This window comes from Pezoporus occidentalis, unplaced genomic scaffold (genome assembly GCF_034315485.1).
Source record: "Pezoporus occidentalis ecotype Australia unplaced genomic scaffold, CSIRO_AGI_Poc_V1 ctg250, whole genome shotgun sequence".
In the NCBI taxonomy this organism is placed as follows: Eukaryota; Metazoa; Chordata; class Aves; order Psittaciformes; family Psittacidae; genus Pezoporus; species Pezoporus occidentalis.
In genome coordinates, this window is record NW_026914395.1 from 436147 (window position 1) to 458398 (window position 22252).

At 52.3% G+C, this 22252-nt stretch overlaps 1 protein-coding gene across 3 annotated transcripts in view; it reads right to left on the reverse strand.

Moving 5' to 3' along the window:
• Positions 1-22252, reverse strand: part of PLCB2 (phospholipase C beta 2) — a 277519-nt gene that overhangs the window by 232946 nt on the left and 22321 nt on the right. Inside the window, exons 10-32 of one of the 3 annotated variants that reach the window (XM_062623317.1) lie at positions 22082-22228; positions 21673-21830; positions 19689-19771; positions 19217-19301; positions 17803-17974; positions 17093-17190; positions 15874-15970; positions 14921-15005; positions 14298-14422; positions 13172-13326; positions 12591-12755; positions 11166-11265; positions 10581-10685; positions 9545-9630; positions 9354-9447; positions 8795-8848; positions 6621-6831; positions 6277-6445; positions 4197-4273; positions 2468-2563; positions 1950-2007; positions 1510-1596; positions 99-937 (exon numbers count right to left, since the gene is read on the reverse strand). In XM_062623317.1, the coding sequence (XP_062479301.1) occupies positions 665-937; positions 1510-1596; positions 1950-2007; positions 2468-2563; positions 4197-4273; positions 6277-6445; positions 6621-6831; positions 8795-8848; positions 9354-9447; positions 9545-9630; positions 10581-10685; positions 11166-11265; positions 12591-12755; positions 13172-13326; positions 14298-14422; positions 14921-15005; positions 15874-15970; positions 17093-17190; positions 17803-17974; positions 19217-19301; positions 19689-19771; positions 21673-21830; positions 22082-22228 (2780 nt within the window). In that variant the 3' untranslated portion in view covers positions 99-664. Of the gene's footprint in view, positions 1-98; positions 938-1509; positions 1597-1949; positions 2008-2467; positions 2564-3061; positions 3748-4196; positions 4274-6276; positions 6446-6620; positions 6832-8794; positions 8849-9353; positions 9448-9544; positions 9631-10580; positions 10686-11165; positions 11266-12590; positions 12756-13171; positions 13327-14297; positions 14423-14920; positions 15006-15873; positions 15971-17092; positions 17191-17802; positions 17975-19216; positions 19302-19688; positions 19772-21672; positions 21831-22081; positions 22229-22252 lie in introns of those variants that run through there. The other 2 variants (XM_062623318.1, XM_062623319.1) reach the window with 2 other exon arrangements.

A 22252-nucleotide genomic window follows, 5' to 3' on the forward strand; every position in this document is an offset into this window, starting at 1 on the left:
GGCGCCCAACATCCCTCCTGACCCATGGGTGCGCTGGGCACCAGGTGGGACTTGTGCCCCTCCCCACTAACTGCAGCTACCCAAAGGTGAGCAGATGGTTAAGAAATGCATTGCTTTATTGGTTTAGAAAATAAATAAGTCAGAAATGTACAGTCCCTAATTCCAGTATCATGGCAACAGCACGGTGCCAGACCAGGCTCGGAGCATCGTGTCCCTCAGACCCACTTGAGCTGGCTTTGTTTCCTCTAGCAGCACTTCATGCGTTGGCAGTGCAGGCTCCAGGTGTAACTGCTCTTGCAGATCAATCACCATCTGCCATAGGTTTGCCCTGACTCAGCTCACTTTTCCAGCAGCCAGAAACCTGAAGGACAAGCTCAGGAGTGAGGGGGACTTCAGGTGAAGACACCTACGGCTCTGGGGAGAGGAGCACAGCTCCTCTGGTGCTGTCTCAAAGGGCAAAGATTGTACTGACAAGAGGATGGAAGATGCTCCTGGTTTAGACCCTGGTCTCACCCATTTCTCTCCTATGGCTGGGTTAAAGACTCCCTCTCCTGAAGGACTTCAGGGGCTCCCCAGAGAGGGAAGGCACAGCAGTACTTTGTGAAGCTGGTCTTTAACTCCTCCAGGAACCCTGACCCGGCAGGGTAAGTGAGGGAAGTGTCTCTCACAGTACGCTTTCTTCAATCTCAACCTCTGCTTCAGCTCGGGGGGGCCCAGGTGCGGCTGTTGTCAGCCTCGACACCTCTCCCACTGGAGCCTTTCCTTCCCGTTGCTGTGTAGAGCCTTGCTCTGCCTCGGGAACGCTCTGCACTGGCTCCTTCGGTGGCTCTGCCTCCCCAGGAAAACCAGCTTTCACGTAGCTCTTCACCATCTCCTGCACCTCCGCGTTCAGACTCTTCAGCTTCTCCTCATACTGAGCCCGTGCCTCCTGCTGGAGCTGCAAAGAGACCTCAGTTACCTCCAGACACTGAGGCTGAGCAGATGGGAGGCTGAGGAGGGTACAACAACCTGCTCTGAGGGAGGAGACCAAGGGGCTGGTGAGACGCTGGTGCCGCACAGGTTGGTCTCAACCTGTTCTGAATGCTTTGCCTGCAGCCCCAGGCAACCCCTGGCGTCCCCAAAGGTGAGAGCGGGGAGGATTCCTGCTTTATAACATCGTGATGGGCGCTGCAGCTTGATGGGCTGAGCCTGCCTGCTCCCATCAGCCTGGGAAGAACGGGAATGTCTGTGCTGTGAGAGCTCAGGGATGAGACTCGTCTCCTCCGGAGACTCATTCCCATCACGTTAAATGCAGGGGTTCGTATGATGAGCTGAACGCTGGCGCAGGGGTGCAGCACCTCTGACTTCCAGCAGCGCGGCTCCCGCAGAGCCACCTCCTCAGTCATTCACTTCCTCAGCAGTCCGAGGGGTGGGTGAAGGGGGCGTGGGGGATGAGCGCAGGGATTGATGCTCCGGGAGGGCTGATCCCTGCATTGCGCTGCATTTACCGAGCTCCCTCTTTGCCTTTACCTGGCTTTCCTTCGCCTTGATTGTCCTCAGGTTATCCGCCTGCTTCTCCTCCAGTTTCTGCTGGTACCTGGCTGTCTTCTCCGTCACCTTTCACAAGAACAAATCACACACACACACACCCCTCGAATTTAAGCTTCTATAAGCAAAAGCTTTGCAGCAGCAAGTCCCAGGCTTGCAGAGCCCGTGCCACACTGCCATTCCCTCCTTCCCAGGCCTGAGCAGTGTCTGCTGGCTCCCAAGGACTCTCCACACCCTCACAGACCTGTGGTTTAGTTAAGGGGAGCAGCTGCCTTCAGCTGCTCTTTGGCAGCCTGAGGCCCTCAGAGCCTATATAATGGCATTTAAATGCCTCGGAAGAACTCAGGCTCTGGGAGCCCCACAGATGCTGGACGTGAGGCACCCCCACTGCACAGAGAACAGAGAGCCAGGGCCAAACTCACCAGCTTGATGGTCTGCACCACTTCCTGAATGTGGGAGTTGTTGATCTCTTTCTTCAACCTTTAAAGAAAGGAAATGCTCAGGCACCAAAACCCATCTGTTCTCTTTACCCAAAACCTGTCTATCAGTCCTCATAAAGCACCATAGACGAGGCCAGGGCTGCTCTGCCCACCCAGCACAGGTGAGTTACCCCCTCAGCCTCCTCCCACACGGAGAGGCTGCTGTAATTGAACACAGGGAAGTAACACCCTTCAGTTCAAACTGAAGACATAAGCCAAGTGACGGTGCAAAATGCTGTCTTCCAGTTACCAGACAGCAGAAGGACCTTGCTGTGAGCTGGAAGCACAGGAGGTGCCGTGCCCTAACCTGCACCTAGAGGAGGTGAAGCTGTCCCAGCTGTGCAGTACTTGATGACACAGGCTCAGCAGCAGGGTATTGCATTGTAACAGCACATCATGTGTCTGGGGCAGGCCAGCTCATGTCCTGCACAGCCACAGCTCAGTACCAGCACCCCCAGTACCTCTCCTGAGCTGCCTTGTCACTGGTATTCCTCATCATGGTCTGGATTCGCTCCACTCTCTTTGCCTCCAGCCTCTTCTTAATGTCCTTGATGTTGCTGGGGAGAGAAGGGAGGAGGCCTGGGTACAACCCTGAGACCAAAGCAGCCCCAATGGGTGCTCTCAGAAAAGCCCAGTCTGAGTGAGGGTGCTGCAGAGAGCGGGCCAGGAGGAGGCACGTGCCATGGAACTGGGCTGTGTCCCTGCACTGGGCTCCTCTGGAGCAGCAAGAAGCCTGCTGGAAGTGCTGACACTGCTGAAGCAAACAGGGTGAAGGAGCTCCATGGTTGGCAGAGCTGAGCCAAGCACCTGAAGCCAGCAGAGGTGCATGAGCTGTGGGATGGGACTTGCAAAGCAGAAACCACAAACACTTTTCCCTCCTCCACCCTCCCAGTTCCTCCTCCAGCCTCTGCATTTCTCTGCCATGAATGGCTCCAGTTCAGTTTTCCTTTTGGACTCCAAAGCTCCCTGCTCTGAGAGGCCAAGAACTGAACTCTGCTGTGTGGCACAAGAGCACCCACAGGGAGAAGCTCACTGTGGTGCCCACATTGGTCTTCTGAGAAGCAGCGAGCAATCACTTCCCTGTTCTTCTTCTCCACAGCAGTCATGGGTTTACACACCTGTGGCACATCCCCCTCTAGCATCTGCTCCCCAAGCTGAGCCCCACTGCACTGCTTCCATGCAGGAATGCCTCCTCACTGCTATCTGCCACCCCCTGCTTGCTCTCTGAAGGCTCAGGATCTTCCCTGGTCCCAGAGCTCAGCCCAGGCACCACTGACCCATGGCTGGCTTCTTCCATTCACATTATTCCCTCCATTATTTATTCAGTCTCGATTTAACTGCCTTTTTTATTGCCCATTGCTCAAGAGCTTTAAATCCTGCTGCAGCTCGTGGCAGCCAGCTGGAGCTGTGACTGGAGCAAAGGCCATTGTATGGTGAGCAAACCATTAACCAGCTACTCAACCTGTTTCTCTTCGTCTTGTCTGCATGTGCTGAGAGCTGAGCAAGAGTCTGTCTTGGTGGGGGACATGAAAAGGGGAAGTTGTGGCTGAGTTAGCAGCTAAAGACCGAGAGAGGATACAATGGGCAGGAGGAGTGAGTGAGGATTTAGCTTCAGGACAAAGTTATTACAAGAACAACTGGATAAACGCCTGCCTAGAGACTGGTGAGTTGATTCTGCCACTTCATTCAAGTACTGAAGCCAAGATGCTCAATTCACTCAGGAGCCTGAGCTCATCAGTGCCTGGAAGGGATTATGTGTGATGTGATGCATCGACTGCAGCAGGGACAGCACCCAGTGCCCAGCAGCTCTGACTTAGTCAAGGCTCCTTCCTGCAGCTTGAACTCGTGTCCTGTTTGTGCCTGGTGGCAGGACCACCGTTCTGGAGATGACAAGAGCTGGCTTCTTGCCCCTGTGCAACTGTGAGACCCTGTGTCACACCCCCCTGCCTCCACTTCTCACCAAAGCAGAATCAGGACCAACCAGGTTGGAAAAGAGCTTTAAGCTCATCCAGTCCAACCGTTCCCCAGCACTGCCAAGGCTGGGCATCTTGACTAACCCATGTCAAGAGCTGTTTCTCTTGCCCTGTATTCACTCCCTGGCTGTAGTCCAATGCTTTGAGAGGTAGCAGCAAAAGCAACCCCAGACCAGAGCCATCCATTAGCAATTTGTTACCCAAGTCCTAACTTTACCTTTCTGATGTCTCCTTCAGTGCCTTCAGCTCTGCTGTCTGCTTCTCTCGGGCCAGCTCTATTATCTTGGTGACTTGCTGGTCAAGGGATGAACACAAGATCAGAACCAAACCAACCAAGCTGGGCTGCAGCACACAGAATCATAGAACCATGGAACAGTTTGGGTTGGAAGGGACCTTAAGCTCACCCAGTTCCACCCCCCCTGCCATGGGCAGGGACACCTCACACTAAACCATGGTACCCAAGGCTCATCATCCAGATCTCATCCCACCAGCTCAGTCTCAGCCCTACACTCAGGTGCAGGGCCAGCTCATCCCTGAAGCTTTGTGCAAACCTGTGCACCACAGTGGTGAGTTCAGCCGTGCACACAGGGAATACCAGAGCTCCGTGAGCCATGTCACACATTCCAGGTTATCCCCATGGACAGCTTCCCAGCTCTGTGTTGCAGGAGGCAGCACTGGATTCACTGTGCTTGGGGGTAGGTGGGGAACAGCAGTTACCTTCTAAACAAGAGGGGCTGCAGCAAGAGGATGGGACTTGTGCCTCGTGTCTCCTGCTCCTGCAGGTCAGTGTGGTCAGCCCTGCACTGCTGCCTCAGGGGGAACCCCTGGCTGCTGCTCTGTGAGGCTGTGATTTCCTTCTCAGAGCCCTGCTCACTAAACCTCAGTCTTTGACAGTTTGAGACAAGAATGTTTCATTCCTTCAGCTTCTCTCTGGTGATGAGCCTCATTTCAGGTAAGTGACTGCTCCAGAGGCAGGTTTTGTCTCCCCTCAGGGGTGGGACAGGCTGGAGCAGCCAGTCCTGCAGACAGCTTGCAAGGTGCTTGGCAAGCCAAAGTGCACCAGGGAACTTTGGATTTCACACACGTGATGCAAACTGCTCTGGAAAATACCGATAGGAAAAGGCCTCCCAGTCCTGGATCATCGCCCTCCCATGGGGACAGATGGTGTACACTCTGTTTGTCACCACCACCTCCTGGACAGCACGTTGCCTCCAGGCCTTACTGTGTCTCTTGCTGGTGTTTGCTTAAGGTGGGGAGGGCACTGATGCACTTGCAGGACTCCTTACGTGGATACTCACTTCCAGTGTCTGAAGGGGGCCTATAGGGATGCTGGGGAGGGACTCTTCATTAGGGACTGCAGTGACAGGACAAGGGGTAACGGGTTCAAACTGAAACAGGGGAAGTTTAGATTGGATCTAAGGAGGAAATTCTTTCCTGTGAGGGTGCTGAGGCACTGGAATGGGTTGCCCAGGGAGGTTGTGAATGCTCCATCCCTGGCAGTGTTCAAGGCCAGGTTGGACAGAGCCTTGGGTGCCATGGTTTAGTGTGAGGTGTCCCTGCCCATGGCAGGGGGTTGGAACTGGATGATCTTAAGGTCCTTTCCAACCCTGACTATTCTATGATTCTATGATTCTATGACTTCCACTAAGTCAAACACCAAAACCCTTCCCAGAGTTCAAGAGGAAGGAGATCCTGCCCTGCTGGTGCTGCTGTGGGGTGGTTCTATGAGTACAGTCCCTCACAAGGCTTTCATTTTCTTAGCAGCATAGGTACTACAGGGCTGCTGTGTGTCCCCTGTCCTGGCCAAGTGACAGTGGTGAGTGTGGCTGTTCCCACTGTGTGTCCCCAGTGAACCTGCAGGGCTCCAACATGCACTCGTGTGCCACCTGAGCTCTGAGGGCACAGCATCAAGCAGGGAGCTGTGAGAAGCTGGTACAGCCCCATGCACCCTGCTCCTGGAGGTGGCACCTGGGGTGCATGAAGCCAGTAAAGACCACGTTAAAGCCAAGCTGAGCTATCAGGAGAGCTGAAGCAGATGGAGCCTGGTGTGCTCCAGGGCAGTCCTCAATTCCTTTTCAATTGCAGCCTATACAAGTGTTTGTGCTGGACTTTCATAGCTTCTAACAAACAAGCACCGCTACCTCCACCCTCCCTCCCCTCACACAGCCCTGCCCCTTGCTCTGAGGGGTGTTTCCTGCCCTGAGGCCACATTTCCAAGCTCATGGTCTAGTGAAGAACTTGGGTTTCAGGCAGGGGCTCTCCCAGGCTACATCATCTACTGCCACCGTGGCCCTTACCTCTGCGGCGTGCTGCTCCTTCTTCCTTCGGATGCCCTCGTGGTGTTCCTCCCCCAGGAGCACGAGGTCCATCTCCAGCCGCTCCCTCAGCTCCACAGCTTGGCTGTCAGCACTCTCTGCAGTGTCTATAGGATCTGCACAGGTACCAGCATCACCTCCTGTCAAGCTCCTGCAGAACAGATACAGCGGCTGTGCTGCTTCCAGAGCTGCGGGTGCAATCCTGCCCTTCCTGCCCGCCCCGCAGTGTGGGAGCACTCCGCAAGCCCAGGGAGATGGGGCTGCCTGCACCACCCCATGCTTCCCCCAGAGAGGGGAGCCCCTGGTCCTCTTGGCCAGGCCCTTACCTCTTCTTCAGGGTTTTCCTGTTGTGCACCATCCTTTTCTTGCCTCCGTAGCAGGCAGACTCTGAGAAGAGCACAGAGTATTTCTGCAGCAGCTCCTCCCTCCTTTTACTTCCTTTCCTCTCCAGCTCCCTCAGCTCCTTCTCCTGCTTCTTCAGCAGCTTGAGGAAGAGCTTCATCTGCTGCAGTTCGGTGAGGCTGGCTGTCTCTGGCTCTAAAACACAAAGGCAAGAGCCGGTTTTCTCTCCCGCAGCGTGTCTGTACCTGTTGTGATGGGGTCAACCAGGCTTTTCCAGCACTGCCTTTGTTCAGCATCACATGGAGCTCAGGTCTCCATCTGGGGGATGTGTGGCTTGGGGGTGGCCACAAGAACTGCTGCCTTTTGGCCAGAGGAAGCCCTGGAGGTGATGTGCCACTCTCTGTCTGATGCCCTGCAGCCCTTCCCACAATTCCAAGCATCCCAACTGCCAAGGCAGCGGCAGCTCCAATGATAAGGGAAGAGCTTTGTTATTTCCTTGCTGATTTTTCTGCAGAGCTGAGTTAATGGCAGGCACTTTCATCCCATTCCAGGTCACATTTCTGCAGTTGTGAGGAACAAACAAAAGGGCTTTTGAGGTGAATGGAAGTGAGGGGGACGACGCCTGGAACTGGTGGGGAACGGGTTATCTGGCAGCAGCACGCCAGGCAGATGAGCTTATCTGGGGCACAAAGGCCACAGGGAGTTGTCTGCTCAGGGGGTTCTTTTTGCTTGGAAGATGTAAAACTGAACAGCACTGGGGGGTTGTCTCTGCAGCTCAGCGCTGGGCTGGGCTCTCCTGCTCAGGGGCTGATGCTGAGGACAGGGAAGGGTACTGCTGGAATGCGAGGAGTCTGCTCCCAAACCAGAGCCCTCTGTGCCTCCATCCCTTGTGATGCCTCTTACCGAGCTACAGTAACCACAGCCTGTCCCGGGGAATGTTTCCTTTAGGAGTAACTTAAAACGCAATGTACACAACAGCTACTTGGCAGCATGTCCCGAGTGCAGCAGTTTGCTCCTGTGCCTTTGGTTCAGCTTTGTGGCACACTGGTTACTCGCTGTTTGTATTGGTTTGTGTCACACTGCACTAACACACAGCTCTGGTGTCCTCAACAGAAAAAGGACATGGAACTGCTGGAACAAGGCCAGAGGAGGCCACGAGGATGCTCAGGGGCTGGAGCACCTCCTGTATGAAGACAGGCTGAGGAAGTTGGGGCTGTTCAGCCTGGAGAAGAGAAGGCTGCGGGGAGACCTCAGAGCAGCTTCCAGTGTCTGAAGGGGGCCTATAGGGATGCTGGGGAGGGACTCTTCATTAGGGACTGTAGTGACAGGACAAGGGGTAACGGGTTCAAACTGAAACAGGGGAAGTTTAGATTGGATCTAAGGAGGAAATTCTTTCCTGTGAGGGTGTTGAGGCACTGGAATGGGTTGCCCAGGGAGGTTGTGAATGCTCCATCCCTGGCAGTGTTCAAGGCCAGGTTGGACAGAGCCTTGGGTGCCATGGTTTAGTGTGAGGTGTCCCTGCCCATGGCAGGGGGGTTGGAACTGGATGATCTTAAGGTCCTTTCCAACCCTAACTATTCTATGATTCTATGCAAAGCGGGTGAACACCACTTACTACAAAGGGTGCACGTGTGCTGAGGGCTCCGTGTGGCCACATCACCTCTGCTTTAGTCAGCTCCTCAGTAAAGGACCCATCAAACCTGGCCAGAGCAGAACTCACGTGGCAGCTCCAGCCTCCTCCCCTGCTATGAAGCTGCCCTGCTGCAGTCCTGCTGCAGCTGGTGCCCTCAGAGGGCTAAAAGCTCCCCTGCCCTACCCATGCAGGTGACAGTGGCCCAGCTTGCCTAAGCCATGGGCCACAACTCCAAGCCTCTGCTCCCCTGAGACCTGCTGTGAGCTCCATCCCAGCCTGGTGCTGAGCACACACCACGGCACTTGTCAAACACCTAAATGGTGCTGCGGGCAGGGAACCAGCTCCCTGAGCCCAGAGCTTCCTGTGCTGTGTGTGCAGTGCTGCCTGCCACAGCAGGGGTGGCTCAGGTCTGATCTGTTTGCAAACAGGCTTCACCTCTATCATATCCCAGTGAGAAACTGGGCAGAAGGGGAATATAAGATGCCCGCCAGGGCCTCAGCCCACATGAACAGCACGAGCAGTTACCTGCCATCTGCAGCACCTCCACCACGTTCTCATCCTTGGCAAATGCTGCTGCTCCTGGAATCACAAAAGAGGTTCCTGTTTATCTGGGATCTTCAGGTTGAAAACAGGCAGGGTAAGAGCTCACCAAGAACATGGGCCACATGTAGGATGTTGGTGTGAACACAAAGGCATTAATTAAGCTGCTGAGATGATTAAGTGCTTGGGAACACTTGTGCTTGTGTTAACAGGCACAGCAGAAAGGGAACAGGCTTCTCTGCCTTGCCAGAGATAAAGGGCATTTGCTGTGTGTTAGGCTGAACGTTGCTGGTGAGGATTTGGCACGTGTAAGGCTGTTTTGATCAGGTGAGAAGGGTGCTCTGGTCTGAAACAGGAGAAAACTGATTTGTTTTGATACCAACACATTTGAAAGGACACGAATCCCTTGATACATATGGAAGAAATAACTGATGAGTTATCAAGTACTGTAACACACATGTGAAGAGAATGAGCCCATCTAAGGGTACAGTAGGGTGCAGAGCTTCCCTTTTGCTTTCAGCTCAGCCCACATCCACAGCTTTACCTGCAGGCCCGTTGGAATGAGGCAGGCTGAATTTCCCACTGGAGTCTGGGATCCCATTCATTTCAGCAGACGCGCTCCTCTGTGTGCCCAGCCTCTAAAACAAAGATCAGAAGTAAATCAAAGCTCAGTTATTCCAGGCTGGAGCCATGGAACATGTTTTAGAGTCAGTGACAGAACGTGGTAAAACTCACCTCCACTGAGCCATCTTTCAACTTTACTGATCTCTTGTCTTGCAGGCTGAAGAACTTGATGGGGTTGGAGAGAGCAATAGTCAGATCTAGAAACAAGGAGGAAATCTTTGCTTGGATTATCACACAACTCACTGTAATCCGATTTCCTTTGCCTTCTGGCTCCCTTCTGGCCAAGGACAGGAAATGGTGGAGAAGGGAAGTTTTGCAGTCTCTATTTGGACCAAGGGACGGGAGTGTTTTCAGTCCCATTCTGAGGGGACAGCTCACGACTGATGCTCAGGGCAGCTGCATGAAGGTGAAAAGAGCACACTGCTCCCAGACTGTCAAGACTTTCCTAACCTGCACAGCTCCCTGCTCCACTTCCAGTCCAGTCTGTATAAACCTGGTCTGTTTTAGGAGCATGTGTTTAAACCATCAATTTAATGGGGGTACCATCAATTTAATGGGGTTTTCCCCATAAATAAGGTTCATTTGTATGAACACAGAGAAGAGAGACTAAACAGGACCAGTTCTCACAAGAATTTCTATTACATTCTGCATGGCTTTGTGCATAACTGTTTAAAGGCTTTGCTGTTCACTTCCAGTGGGGCTTCTTTTCTGATTCGCCTCTCACTGTTTGAATATCCCCTTTTTAAAGGAAGATCCCTGAATCTTGGTGTGAGGAAGCACCTCCTGCTCTTCAAACAGGGTAGAAGAACGTTCCTATGCTCCCTAAACCCCTACTGTTGTCAGTCCCTGATAGTTGTCAACCCTTTACTCACAGGGACCTCTCTCTGCCTCTGAGTAGAAGCAATAAAAAGACTAACCCAGAGCCCCTTATGTGAGCACTGCACATCAGGCACGTGTGCCTCAGTCCATATGGGACCCACGTGCTTCTGGTGAAAGCAAGGGTGTGACAGGATGCTGGCACCAACTCAAGGCCCATCCTGACAAGGAATTAAGGGTGCAGCAGGAAAGCACACCCCCCCTCAGGCTGGAAAAGCACTTCTGGATCCCAGTTTGGCCAAAGCCAGAGCACCCCCCATGTGCATTCTACCTGCCCAAGCATCAGGAACATAGTCCTTGATCTCCAAGTACACGAACAGGGAGGGCATGGTGAGGGGCATGTTGCTCTCGCTGCGGAGACAGATGTGGTGATAGCCTGAGAACAGAGAGCAGAAGAGGTGAGTTTAATGCTCCAGCACAAAACCAGGAGGGCACAGTGAACACATCATGGAATTAAGCCAAGGCTGTAACAGGACGAATTTGAAGGCTCTACTGCCTCCAGGAATGGTGATTAAGTAGCAAAACATACAAATCATAGAGCCACAGCCTGGTTTGGGTTGGAAGGGGCCTTAAAGCCCATCCAGTCCCAAACCTTGCCATGGGCAGGGACCCCTTTCACTGGAGCAGCTTGCTCCGAGCCCCTGTGTCCAACCTGGCCTTGAACACTGCCAGGGATGGGGCAGCCACAGCTTCTCTGGGCACCCTGTGCCAGCGCCTCAGCACCCTCCCAGGGAAGAGCTTCTGCCTTCTACCTAACCTGAAATGTTTGATAAGAAAAGATGCTTGTGGCTTCCTTTCAGCCTCCAGAGGATGGGTCTCAGGGCACAAAAGCCAAAGGAACCTCCACAAAACTTACCCGAGTGCACTGCAATGACGGGAATGATGCGGTGACCAATGAACTTCCCTCCTTCCTCCCAGGCCACAATTTTGAGCGATGCCAACTCGGGCATCATGATCTAAGGAAAAACAGAGGAAGTCACCAGTGTCCTCACCTCCACCTCGAACAGCATATTAGCTTCACTAAGTAGGACCTTACTCTCTCCTCCTTCCAGCAAACCAGTGCCATGCATCCAAGGCTACAGTTTCTCACAGACACAAGTGAAGTCTCAGAAATTAGAACCAGAGAATCCACCAGGTTGGAAAAGCCCTTCAAGCTCATCAAACCCAACCATTGCCCAGCACTGCCAAGGCCACCACTGACCCATGGCACTGAGGGCCTTGTCTATAGGGTTTGTGAGCACTTGCAGGGCCAGTGCCTGCAGCCCTGCCCTGGGCAGCCTGTTCCAATGCCTGAGCACCCTCTGGGGCAGGAATTGTTCCTAATCTCCATCTAAACCTGCCCTGGTGCAGCTTGAGGCCGTTTCCTCTTGTCCCATCCCTTGTTCCTTGGGAGCAGAGCCCAGCCCCTCCTGGCTCCATCCTCCTGGCAGGCAGTTGTAGGCAGCCATCAGGTCCCCCCTGAGCCTTCTCTTCTCCACACTGAACAGCCCCAAGCTCCACAAAACAGGGGCTTCCCAGAGGAGAGGCTGCTCAGGATCACAGGAGGGCAGGTACCTCAACAGGGCAACAAACCCTCCAAACCACAGCTTCCAGGAAGCAATTCCCCAGGGAAGGGAATGAACTCTGAAGGCTAATTTGGCAAACATGGAAACTTTGCCATAAGGGCTCCTGTCTCCCTCCTCCCCCATTCCGACATGACAGAAACTAAGGATTATTCTGCCAGAACTGAAGCCTGAAAAGTGTTTCCTGAAATGAGGATAATATTTATCTGCCACATCCCAACAGCCTGCAGATACCTGCTGCCATTTCAGTGTGCTTAACAGAGACGAATCCTGTAACGTGTGTTTTGCCTTTGTGACCTGCTGCAGAAAGGCCAAACACTCTCATGACCTTTATCTTAACTGTAGGTGGATTGGTGACTATGGAATTCTTGTGGACCAACAGAGCAGTCTGCCATATCCTGGCACCACCGCCAACCTCCCACTGGTGCCATCACTTCTCTAGTTTGTGTTTCCCCTTTACAGTTTAACCACAGACATTCAGTTCCTGGGGCTCCATCAGTCAGCTCAGCCCGAAGTGCACCACAAACAGGAGGCTTTTGGTGCCTGTGATTTCCAGGAATGTTCCAGCTGCCCCTTGTCTGTTCGGGGAGATAGCCATGGGGAGCTGGTTTGGATACTGCTGCTTGGATTCTGCTGTCACTGACCTCTCAAGAGGCAGTGCTCGCGTCCAACAGGATCTTTAGGGATTCTCTGTCTAAATTCCAACCAAGTGTTGTTACCTTTTCGAAAACAAAAGCCTCCTCTTTCCACACAGGGTTAATGGAGTTGGCCGTGGAGGTCAGCTTGGTTCTGTACTTGCGCTTCGTGTCCTTTGGCAACCCAAAGAGCTCCACTTCCACGTACGTCTTCACGCTGCGGTCAGAGAGGAACTGACCAGAGAGTATCTACGACGAGCAGAAACACAGTGAGCAGCTGCTGAAGGGAACGGAAGAGCTCAACCACCCCCACCTGCACCCTAGGGTCACCCTCCCACCCCAAAACACCTTTCCTGCAGCAGCTTCCACCCATGTTCCTTGCTTCGGCACTTCCTCAGCCTCCTCCCTCCCTCCCCATCATCACAGCTTTGGCTTCTGCAGGGGAGCAGATGCTGATTTTTCATTTTCATGCGATTATGATTAATCTGAAGCTGTGAAAAGCCTGGGGGTTGCCATGGAAACCCGCTCCCACAGGACTCCCCAGGTTCATTTGCCACTAAGAACCCTACTGGGTAATACAACAGTGGGGACAGAGATGGCAGTTGGTGCTCGTGGTGCCAGGAGCTGGCTGGCAGGGCAGGGGCTGCCCCGTGGTCTGTACTTGCCGTGACTGAGAGGGTACTGGCCACCACCACGTCGATGCGGTCCACGGAGAAGGGGTCGAACTGCTTGTCTGCCCGCCGCATGAACTCATGCTTGAGCAAATACCCACACTGGCCATTGAACTCAAACAGAGCCATGTTCTGCTGCATGGGGACATCTGAGACGCAGAGGAACACAGCGAGAAACATCTCTGTGGGACCTCCTCAGGTGCTCGTGTGCTATGAGCGAGCTGAAGGATGCTGTTACAGCCCCTGCGAGCCAAAGGCTCCCAAATCAATTCCAGAAACTAATTACAGCCTCTCAGCACCCTCCAGGGAAAGATATTACAGCAGCTGCTGTAAGGAGAGTGCTTTGCTTATAATTGCACCCCAAGTCTTGGGCAGAACTAAATTAAAGCTTCCTCTGAAGTACCCACTGTTTCTGGTGTGAAGTAAACAGTTGTCTGAGCCCCCCTGCTCCTTCTGGGCCTCCTCTCAATCCATCTTCTCCTCTGCCACTGCTTTGAGAACACTGCCTCGTGGTTTCTGTGCCTGTCTCCAATACAATGCCCTCTTCAGAGCCAGCCTTTCACCCTCTCCCTTTTAAAGTGGCTTTGCTTTTTCTCCTCCCGACCCTACAGCTAGTCTCCTACACTCTCTCTCTACTCCTCTGAGGAAGAAAGAGGGGTAAAGGATAGCATTCTCTGGAGGCTTTTCTTCCCTTCTCATGCTGGTTGTGCAGCAAGGGAAAGGCCCTTCTTCCCTGCCCAGGAAACAATAGCATAGAGAGGCCAGCCCTGCAGCCAGGTGGAGCGCTGCCCCTGCCTGGCAAAAGAGGAAGCAGCTTAGGGAAGTGGCAGCCTGTGATGGATTTGTGCACAGTAGTTTAGTCTGACACGATGTGATAGGACAGCCAGAGATGGTACCCAGGCACTGAGTGACAGCAAGCCCCTGTCTGTGTGCATGCAGACAGGTGTGTGCTGGGCCTAGAAAAGTGCTTTTGGCCTGTGGGAGATGGATTCAAAGATGAGCATCACTCTGGAGAAGGCCCATGGAATAAACACCCACACGGAGAGAGCAGCAAAGGAAGAGCCAGTGAACGCGCGCAGAGCCTCACCCCTCAGGGGCTGGGGGACAATGTGACACTCACCCATGGTCTGGAAGTTGAGTGCCACCATCTGACAGCCCACGTTCCAGAACATCTGGGGCATGTAATTGGAGGAGTCCATCCGGGTGCCTTTGGGGTAAATCCGGCTCATCTGCCGCTTGTTGTATCTGCAGATGCGCTATTGGAAACAAGTCTGAGCCCTCCGTCTGCACCCCGGGGCTACCTCGTGTATCCAGGCTATGAGAACTAAGTGGGAGGTGTCCCTGCCCATGGCAGGGGGGTTGGAACTGGATGATCTTAAGGGCTTTTCCAACCCTAACTGTTCTATGATCCTATGAAGTTCTGCTACCAAATGCCCACAGCCTTCCAGACAAGAAGTGAGAGAGGCCCTGGCAACATCAGGCTCCTCTCCCATACCCTTTCCACTTAAGGACAAGCATCTGGCAGCTGTGGTGTACACTACAGCATCCTGTCAAGAACCCCTCTGGAGAGCTTCCAAGCCCCCCTGGAAGATCCCACCTGCACGCTTTGTATCCCTGATGAATGGTTTACAAGGTGCTGAACTCACCAACTAGCTGGAGACGCCTCAGCCTTACCCAAGCTTCAGGTTACTCCTCACACCCCGTACCACCAACTGCTCTGGACAAAGGCTGCCAAAAGGATACTCCACAAACTGCACGGGGAACTTGGTCAGGAGATCATAAGCCTTCAGCTCCGTGAAGGAGGAGATGACATAACTCCGGTTCTTCTCTGGAAACAGATCAAAAAGCATCCAGGAGAAAGGCATTCCCAGCCCCTTCCCATGTGTGAGGATCAGTGGACACACGTAGCCCTTGTCCTCATCCATTTTCTACCAAGGCAATTTCCCTTTCCCTGGTCCCTTGAAAAGGGACTGAAGAATAGGTGATAAAAGGTGATTTATGTTTACCAGGGAGACAGTGCTTCTGTAGTGCAGGACAGGATGGGTTCCCAACGCTTAACTGGCAATCACTGTGCCCATCTCTGTCTGGATGTCAGTGACGTTTAGAGAACAGCTCCTGCCTGGGGTTTTAGTCCCAATAATCCAAATATTCAAAGCTCTTTATTTTGTCAGGTTTCCCTTTCTTCACTCTCCTATTTTCTTCTTTTTCTTTTCTTTCTTCCGTCAATCAAATCAGCTCACTCAAAGCCAGACCCAAATGTGGGAAGTGTTCAGAAGAACCCATTCTGTGCCCAGAAATGGAGCGTATTTTCAGTGTTTCACACGTTTCTGTGTCCAATCCCCACAGAAGAGGGAGGCCACGCATACATATTAAGGAATGCTGGGCTCAATCCTGCCCCCAGAAGCAGCAAAGCAAGCTCAGAGATGACACTGGCTTCTATGCTGCTGCTTTTCATTCTCACTTGTATAACTGGGAGCACTATCTGACATCTCCCTGTCTTCTCCGTACCAATACCTTACTACGGGGAGGAGAGCAGAAGGGAACTGTTTGAGACCATGCACATTGTGAGAGAGACTGAACACAACAGGAAGTGGGTGAAGGCAGGTCCCAAAGGCAGGTGGAAGAGCAGCTGAAAGCACTGCTCTCCTGGTGGAATGCAGATACTTGGCATTCTGAAAGGATTCACTCTGACTTACGGGCAGAGACTTCAAAGGAGTCAAATTTGATGGGCTGGATGTAGTTGACCAGGCTGGACATTTCCTCATAGGCTGTCACTTCCAAACCAGCAGTGCCCTGGGGACAAAACAACATCCAAGAGACAGCAGATGGAGAGACCTCGCCTGGAGGTGCAGCAAACCCCACCTGGGCTTCACAGACAGCTCCAGTGCCTGCTCTGATCAGGGCACTTTGATCAGGCTTTGGCTTCCTGGTCCTGCAGCTGCATTGTGAGCAGCATAGCCAGGGGCACAGAGTTCCAGGAGCTTGGCAAAAGCTGACACTGAGGCACAGTGAGAGGCATCAGTCAGTGTGTGAGAAGCCCAGGCACTCCTTAACCTCTCAAAGCATCAAGTGTGGGACAAACAGGGACGTTGCTTTCCCTCCTCTCTGAGTGGCCCCAGGGAGATGGAAATGGAGTTTTTATTCAAGGGATGCTGATCACATTTCCCCTTCAGCAGCAGCACTTCAGGTTTCGGTAACAACTTTTATCAGACTGAGGCTAAGCCTCTCCAAACACCCCAAAGGCAAATGACTACCTTCATATCATGCAGAATATCAAAGGCAGAGTCTAACTCTTCTGCCATACCCTGTGCTTGCAATGTAATTTCTCTTATTCAGTTTCTCCTGCAAAAATCTTCTTGCATGGAGGAAGGATTGATCATAGCACAGCTCATTCTCCTTTGCATTTTGGGTTCACCTCTATTCAGTTCCTATAAAGACAAGCTGAGAAAGCTGGGCTGGTTCAGCCTGGAGGATGCTCTGGGGAGACCTTAGAGCAGCTCCAGTGCCTAAAGGGGCTGCAGGAAACCTGGAGAGGGGCTTTGGCCAAGGGCCTGTAGGGACAGGCCAAGGGGAATGGCTTGAACCTGCCCGAGGGGAGACTGAGCTGAGCTCTTAGGCAGAAGCTCTTCCCTGGGAGGGTGCTGAGGCGCTGGCACAGGGTGCCCAGAGAAGCTGTGGCTGCCCCATCCCTGGCAGTGCTCAAGGCCAGGTTGGACACAGGGGCTTGGAGCAAGCTGCTCCAGTGGAAGGGGTCCCTGTCTGTGGCAGGGGGTTGGAAATGGAGGAGCTTTAAGGCCCCTCCCAACCCAAACCACTCTGGGATTCTATGGATATGGGGAGGCCCTAGAGAAAACTTGAGGCTAGATAAAGACCCAGGCAAACCCCGAATAGGGACAGAACCAGCAGTGACAGTACCTCATCCGACTGCATCTTTTTAATTTCCTCTTCATCCAGGTTTCCGAGATGTTCATCCTCTTCCTCTGGTTCCTCTTCAGCCACATCACCTGCCCAGACTGAGCACCCACAGCCCACATCAGCAGCACCCACAGCAGTGCATTGAGACAAGACATTGCAGATTGCTGGCCATGGAGAGCTCTGCAAACCCTCACAATCACCAGGAGCAGTAAGTGGAAGAACCATGGACTTCATGTGCTCCTACCATGACAGGGACTGAAAATTCACTGCTCTACCACAATTGCCCTGAGCCCAAGAGGTGACAGGTTTGAGGAAGGGAGAAGAGTGGGGCTGAAGGTTCAATAAACCTTCAAGAAGCTCACAGTGAAGAACTAGGCCATGGTGAATTTGTGGTCATGAGAGAGCTACAAGCAGTAAAAGCTGCTTCCCTTCCATCAAAGGAGTGTGTATCAATGAATGACTCATGGAGCCATATGGCTCAGTAGGCAGAAGAGCTGACTGATGGGCAGGGCACAAGTGGGTTGTCTATTTTGGTTGAAGTGTTTGAAAATATTCTGAGGATTTAATTTCTCTTCCAAGCTTGTGCTGCTTCTTGTGATGAGTGAATTAACGACTAGCACTCGCTTGCCTCAAGCTAGTGCTGGTGGTTTGGAAGGTCTCCAGTGGGCCAGACTTGCTCATCTAGCTATACTAGTCCCCTTCAGACATACCAGTATCTTCAGCATCCGTAGGGGTTGGCAGCTCGATGATTTCTGGTTCCACATTCCTCCCTTTCTTCAAAGAGTTCTGCCTCTTCCCACATACAGATTGGTTCTTTTTGTTCTTAATCAGGATCTTCCCTAAGAGATCCTTAGGACTTGGCAGAGGAACTCCTGGCTTCAGCTGCAACAGATCACCTTTCCTCACAAAGGGTTCAAACACTCATCTCTCCTGTCCCTCCCAGTACCATTCCTATGGCCATTTACTGGTGCATGGACCCATCTCTCACCTACTGTACGCTTTATTTTCTCCATCCATCCCACTATATGCAGATTTGTTTTAAGACTTCACCTTTTATTCCAGAGCAGCATTTTGCACCTTACACATTTGCTACCGACAGACACCAGCCTGTTCCCAGCCACCTATCCTGCGCCTCAGCTAAAACCCCATCTACATGGCCTGAAGCATCCCCACACCTCTGGCTTTCACATGCCACCTACTTCTCTCATTATCCCAGAGCCTCAGGCCTGGATCAGCACTCAGGCCATATTCAAACCCTCTGCCTGCAGCAGATCTGAAGAGGATCCCAGAGGAGGTGGCTCAAGACAAGGACGTGTGACTCAGACTCTGCTTCCAGACCCACACTCCCTCTACAGACAGCAACAAGACTCAGCCAATGCCCTGAACTGCTTCTCCACACACACAGCCCCTGTTTCTCCCTGTTGCCTGGACAAGGACCTGGGTCTGGGCAGTGGCAACTGCTGCTTTGCCCACTGCTTCTTTTCAGCTCTTCTGTTGATCTCAGTGCTTTAAAACACAGGCACTGCCTGGTATTTGTAAATGCACGTGCATTCACAAGGCAGCTGGAGCAGCAATGGGCATGGAGACCACCAAGGATGTCACTGTGTCCACAGAAATACCTGTTGTACAAGTAAGCTGACAACCAGGGTCAAGCAGATCAGGACATTTACTCAGCTATTCTGAGCACAAAGCTTTGTGTGTCACTGTCCTGCCTGTGCCTGAAAGGGAATATTTCCAGGGTGGAAGTAGGAAGTGAGAAGCATTGGTAGGAAGAGCCTGAAATGCTGCTAAGCCCTTGTTCCTGTTTCTTTCCAAAGCAAGTGCTGGCAGAGATCCGAAACAGTACCATGTACAGAAATACACTTGGCTACCTAGAGCCCAGTTTCCCAAGTCACTGAAGTCACAGTGTTAAACAAGAGCAGAGCCAGCAAGTGCTTAGGAAAACCTCTGTGACTGAGAGATCTTCCATCCACTTACTATTTGCTTACCCCTATGAACCAAGCTTATTTGTCCATAGCATCATCTTCTCTTTCACTCTCCCTGTATGCACCCTCCTCGCCCCAGGAGTGACTGATTCCTTCAGAAAGACCTCTCCACTAAACCTCCCTCCCCAGCTTCACTTACTGGGTATTTCTCCAGTGGCTCTGTCAGCAGCATATCTCCAAATATAGTTCTGCAGTACTCAGCCATCTTCGCCTGCTGCTTGGGCCTGATGAACAAAGAGACCAAAGCAGGAGTGAACAGGAAAAGAGATGCCCAAATCCAGACCTTAACATGAACAACCATCCCAAGACCCATGTATGCTACCCAGGAAATCATCTCTTGCCCTCACTCACTATGCAGACCTTAAAGTCCCTTCCCAGGCTGACTCCCGTTTGTCCATACTCTGCCATCCCAAGCTAGAAGGCTGCACAAGTGTGGTCACTCTCACTCTGCAGCTTCTGGCTCATCTTTCAGCTCTGCCCCACCTCCACTTGCTTGAGAAACCTCCAGTGATGTTTCAGATCTCAGGCACTCACAAACCCAGCAGCTCTTGCCTGTACACTTTGTGCTCTGGACAAGAAGAACACAGCTCTCCCGGTCACCGGATACTCACGAGTCCACGTGGTTCTCAAAGGACAGGATGACAGGGTAGAGAGATGTTTTAAAAGCACTTTCTGCAATGGCCTCAATGGCGTCCTGAATGAGAGGCAATGGGCAGAGAAAAGATGAGCACTGGTTAGTAACAGAGGAATGCAGCTCAGCTCCCACTGAAGAGACTCCAAACTGATCACTGTCAAGGGCTTCTCGTTAAAGTAACTTCTCCCAGTAAGAAGGTGGGAAGTATTTTTTTCCTACATGCCTGTATTTCAGCTCCAGAGGACACAACATGCACCTAAACTCAACAGACTGCATAGAAAATGAAGCTGAAGATGTAGGAATATGAGTTTTATAGTTCAGTGTACACATAAAGGAATGTGAAAGCATCTTGCCAGTGACAAGTCACTGCCACATGCACTTTGAATTGCTAGAGAAAGGTGTCTGCAGTCCCTCATCAAACTGCTTCAAACCCTCTTTAAACTTACCAGTGAACCTGCCCTTTTCTATCATATCACCCACTTATAAAATCCTTCTGTCTAGCAGCAGGGAAAACTGGGATGTTCATAACCAGCAGCACTGACATTCCAAATGCAAACACCATGGAAACCTTCTCAGCATTAATGGTGTAAGAAAAAACAACCATGTTTTCCCTGTTAAACTGCCACAGATTTTCCCCCCATTTTCTCTCCTTGTGCTATCCAACTGACATGGTGAAAAGTGTCATTTGCTCCTTTGCAATTACAGTCCCCCTTGGTCCCCCAAGTCCTGGGTGATCTTAGCACTGAGAGAGTCTTAGCACAGCCACAGCTGCTCCATGGACCACACAGATTCCCTATCACAGAACCCTGCAAGGCTCAGGGGAGGAGAAGCTACAGAAAAAGCTACTAAAAGGCCAGAGGCAATGGCAGGAAAGGGAGAGGTGGAGGGCACGATCCCCATGTTATGTAAAACTAATCCCTGGGCACACGCTGTGTTAACAGGTTCTCATTTCCTGGAGGAACACTCACATGCTGCAGCAGAACTCTGCAATTACAGCACCTCCAGCTGCCATTATGTCTCCTACCTGCAGTGAGCTGCTGTGCAAAGGCAGCAGTGCTGCTGCAGGAGGTGGGGAACCGCTGACAGGGAGTATGACAATAGCTCGCATCTTTACCTTGGGTTTGGGGTTTTTTTCCCATATAAATATGTTAGGAATAGTGAAGCGTGGGAAGAGGGGGAAGAAATGGAACAAGAATAAAGAGCTTTAAAAAGAATCTGAATTGCCTCTGCCTGTTGGCAGCTGCTGAGGAAAGGAGTGCAGGGAAATTGGTGTGATGCATTGCTTTATAACCTGCTGTAACTCCTGTGGTTAAGTGCTCTGGGTTTCCAAAGGAGAAGTAGGCTTTGCCCAGTGCTTCTGAAGCCTGGGAGCTGGATCTTGAGGGAAGCCACCTGCCAAGCTGATCCACTGAGCCCATTCCACACCTGTGATGAGGAAGTACCTGAAAGGTGTTCCTGCAAAGCACCACCATGAGGGGCTCCAAGCCACAGAAAGTGCTGCTCACCAGCTAGAAATAAACTCATTTTAACCACCTGTTTTCTAAACCACCATTTGTTTCCTGCTTGTTTCTCTCATGTGCATCTATCCACAGTGCACCTTTCTGTCCATACATCCATCTCACCTCACAGCCCTGTGTATGCAGGCACATCTACTCGACCACCTCTCCATCACTGCTGCCTGCCTGCCTGCCTTTTCTCATTCATTCAGCTTCATGCAGCCAGCAACCTCTCTTCTGGTTCTCCCACGCCAAAAAACTTACACACACTCCAACCCATTGCATGTTTGTTCATCTTTCACTCTATCTATGTGCTCATTCATTTGTCAGACTGCCATCAGTCTTTTCCTCCCAAACATCTTTGCCCTCAGCCAACCCATCTGACAGCTCCCTCAGCAGCCTCCTCAGAGAGATCAGTCTAAACCCGAGCAGGGGAAGCATGGATGGAGCAAACCCTTTCCGCACCTTGAAGAGGATCTCGGTTGTCATGGTGAAGCCGTGGGTGATGATGGGCTCCTCCTCCGGGGGGCGGCCCTTCCAGCAGTCCAGCTCCACGCAGCGGCAGCCGCTCAGCAGCGTCTGCCGGTACATCTCGGGAGAGGAGATGCCAGAGAACTGACCAGCTGGAGAGGGAGGCTCAGCATCAGCTACACTCGACCTGCGACAGCTTCTGCTGCCCTTCAGCACGTGGACGGGGCAGACTGACACAGGGTGACACTGCTTCTCACACAGCACTGACAGTGCCAAGCCCCTCAGGGTGTATTACAGCCCTCAGCCCTCTGAACTTCAGGGCATGCATCTGTCAGTATCACCCCTCCACCCCAGGGTGGTACCTACACGTGGGAGCTGAGGCAGCCTCTGGAACTGCCCGTACCTGTTAAATATGTGTTGTGGGACGAGTTGATGAAGTAGTGTGAGAGCGGTTGAGTCATGTCCTGGTACAGCAACAGTTTGTCCAGTGCTATCACATTGTTCTCAGGGCCACAGAGGAACCAGACCATCCCCTCTGGAGACAGCTGCCCTACATGGGAAACAGGGCTGTCAA